This window comes from Varanus komodoensis, unplaced genomic scaffold, assembly GCF_004798865.1.
Source record: "Varanus komodoensis strain SLA01 unplaced genomic scaffold, ASM479886v1 scaffold30, whole genome shotgun sequence".
In the NCBI taxonomy this organism is placed as follows: domain Eukaryota; kingdom Metazoa; phylum Chordata; class Lepidosauria; order Squamata; family Varanidae; genus Varanus; species Varanus komodoensis.
In genome coordinates, this window is record NW_025335762.1 from 167,077 (window position 1) to 170,474 (window position 3,398).

The following is a 3,398-nucleotide window of genomic DNA, read 5'->3' on the forward strand; positions in this document are numbered from 1 at the left end:
CGCTGGCGTTGCGCCCCGCGCGAGCCGGCGGCGCGCCGGAGCATCCCGCGCGCGGCGGCCCGCTGGTCGTGGGCATGCGGCTAGAGCAGAGCGACCGGGCGCCCGCGGAGGCGCAGCAGGCGGGCGTGCTGCAGGTGCTGGAGGGCAGCGAGGTGCAGCTGCGCCTCTTCGGGCTGGGCTTGCCGGCGCGCGTGCACGAGCTGGTCTCCTTCTCCGAGGCCGGCCCGGCGGGCGCCGCCCTCGGCAACGCCAGCCGCGCGGCCAACGCTAGCTGCGCCGAGAGGACGCAGGACCTGGTGGTGCAGGCGCGGGAGGGCGAGAGCCGCGACACCTCGGCTGTGCTCTTCGTGACGGTGAGGCCCATGCGCAAGGCGGAGCGCGCCAAGCTCTACGTGCTCTGCACCCGCAGCCGGCCGGGGCAGCCCTGGCTGCGGGCGCCGAGCAAGGACGCCTTCCTGTGGGTGCTGGAGGAGAAGAAGCTGCTGCTGCCGCTCTGGCTGCAGATCATCCTCATCGGCGGCCTGCTGGTGCTCTCGGGCATGTTCAGCGGGCTCAACCTGGGCCTCATGGCGCTGGACCCCATGGAGCTGCGCATCGTGCAGAACTGTGGCACGGACAAGGAGCGGGGCTACGCCCGCAAGATCGAGCCCATCCGCCGGAAGGGCAACTACCTGCTCTGCTCGCTGCTGCTGGGCAATGTCCTGGTCAACACCACCCTCACCATCCTGCTGGACGGCCTCATCGGCTCCGGGCTGGGGGCGGTGGTGGCCTCCACCACGGGCATCGTGATCTTCGGGGAGATCGTCCCTCAGGCCCTGTGCTCCCGCCACGGCCTGGCGGTGGGCGCCAACACCATCGCTCTCACCAAGTTCTTCATGCTGCTGACCTTCCCGCTCTCCTTCCCCATCAGCAAGCTGCTGGACTGCGTGCTCGGCCAGGAGATCGGCACGGTGTACAACCGCGAGAAGCTGCTGGAGATGCTGAAGATCACAGAACCCTACAATGACCTGGTGAAGGAGGAGCTGAACATGATCCAGGGCGCGCTGGAGCTCCGGACAAAGACGGTGGAGGACGTCATGACCCCGCTGCATGACTGCTTCATGATCAACAGTGATGCCATCCTGGATTTCAACACTATGTCAGAGATCATGGAGAGTGGCTACACACGCATCCCTGTTTTCGAGGAGGAGCAGTCCAATATTGTGGATATTCTGTACGTCAAGGACCTGGCCTTCGTGGACCCCGACGACTGCACCACGCTCAAGACCATCACTAAGTTCTACAACCACCCGGTCCACTTCGTCTTCCACGACACCAAGCTCGATGCGATGCTGGAGGAGTTCAAAAAGGGTAAGGGGAAGTGAGCCGATGCTGGCGCGCTTTCGAGGCCTTTCCACATGCCACGAGGTCGAGCAGCGGGGTTTGTGATCGAGGGCAGGCCCAAAAAGGAGCTGCGGCCCATCCTGCCGCTGGCATTTCTGTGATGCCAGCATTTGCTGCATTTCCGCGTTGCATTAAGAGCAGGCTGTTCAGAGGCATGTCCAAGGGAATAATTCTGCTTGTTTTCTTGAGCAAGCTGTGACTCCTTGGGCCACTCTTGGATATGGAGATGTTGCGTCTGTTGTCTCTGAAGCATTTCCTGGCAGAGAAGCGTAGCTGGTCTCTTAACTGCTTTCAACTTTTTGTCCACAGACTTGGGACAGACAAACCTATTTGCCTCGCCACCCACTGCAGGCTGTTATAAACTAGGCTTGCAACACCCACCTCGGCAGATCTGTTCAAAATAAGCTTTCAAAATATCATTTGGAGGGCTGCTGTTTATGTGACTTTCCCTTCTAGTTCAAAAACAAGCTAACTAGGATCAAAGAGGATGAAAGCGAGAAGTTAGATCCTTCCGGAATGAGATCCTTCCGGTCTTGGGCCAGATTAGCCGGGTGATGGGCCAGGAAAGTGCAGCTGGTTTCTCTCAGCTTAGACCAGAATAACCGAGAACCTGGGCAGGGGCAAAACTGCTTTGCAAACTTTTAAAACCTGTTGCTTGAAAGTTTATAGGGAGGGAACAGTCCTGCTCTTGAGAAATTCTGCAGAAGCTCGGCAGCATGTGAGCATAACTAACCTGCAATTTCCCCCTTCAATCTTGTTGTTGTTTTAGTTGCACGGCCAAAGGTACGTTTCCAGATGAAACAAATACTGTTAAATGCTGAAAGCTTTGAAAGTCACGTGGCTTCTCGCTCCCCAGCTTACAAATCTATGTTGTTTACTTTTAGAGTTGCACTGTTTAGGCCACTGTTAGGATTGGGGCCCCTATCCGCTAGGACGCAATGTGCAAACACATTGCTTCTATTTTGTTTGACGGATTGTGTCTTGGCTTTGTTGCTGTCAGATGGCTAATACTTGTTTGCAACAGTAACGCTAAATAGCAACCTGTTGCAAGTATAAATAAGAGAGAAAAGGAGGAAGCTCTGGGCCTGGGGGGCGTGTTTTGGGCTGTGTGTCAACGTGGAATGCCTCCCGAGTATTTGCAGTCCAAACATGGCACCAGGGGGTTGTTGTAAGAATCTTGGCACTGCTTTAGGAGCAAAAGTGAAACCGTATGGTCAGGAAGTGTGTGTGTGTGTGTGTGTGTGTGTGTGTTTGGTTTGTTGTTATTCTGAAGGAAATGCCCTGCTTGTTTTCTGAACCAAGCATGTGGCTAAGAATGAAGTGGCTCCGGCTGCAGAAGTTCTGTGGGGTTTGCCGCAGCAAAAGGCTTGCTGATCCAGTGGCATTTTTAGCTTGGCTTTGACCTTTTGCAAGCCAGATTTCCACCTCTGGGTGCCTTCGGACAGGACAGTCTCGCAGGAAGTTGCCATAGGAAAAAAATTAATCCCAGCTGGCTGCACACAGTGTTAATCAGTGCATCCAGACCATTAAAGGCAGGCGTAGGGGAAGCTCCGTGTTTTGTGGCATGGCTTCAGCTCCTCAAATTGGGACGGGTAATTGTGTGCCACGCCCGGCCCCGTCTGACCTTTCATTTGCCTGTGCTGCAAAGACCCCTAGCACAACGATAGTTTCTCGGAAGAGGCTGCCTGTCTGCTCTGCATGAGTCCCTGTTCAGGTGGCTTCCTGCTTTATAATCGGTCTGCATGGCAAGGATCCCCAACATCACTCCTACAGGCCCACGGCACTTGCAAAGACCCTCAACAGAACTCCTAAGTCTCCCCGCTCCCGGTCCTTTCAGGCAGTTGCTTCTACAAGTCATTCCCTTTTCCTTCCTTTCCGAACCTGCTGCTGCCCAGCCTTGCCCTGCTCCATCTCCACCCTGTCTCCATCTCAGCCCTGCTCCATCTCCATCTCGGCCTTGCCCTGCTCCGTCTCTTTCTCCATCTCAGCCTTGCCCTGCTCCATTTCCGCCCTGT

General features: G+C 56.3%; 1 protein-coding gene across 1 annotated transcript in view; it reads left to right on the plus strand.

The window, feature by feature from the left end:
* The window catches only part of CNNM4 (cyclin and CBS domain divalent metal cation transport mediator 4), a 42,215-nt gene that overhangs the window by 1,532 nt on the left and 37,285 nt on the right, over positions 1–3,398 (plus strand). The window contains exon 2 of the mRNA XM_044437360.1: positions 25–1,350. Within this exon, the coding sequence (XP_044293295.1) occupies positions 25–1,350 (1,326 nt within the window). The remainder of the gene's footprint in view (positions 1–24; positions 1,351–3,398) is intronic.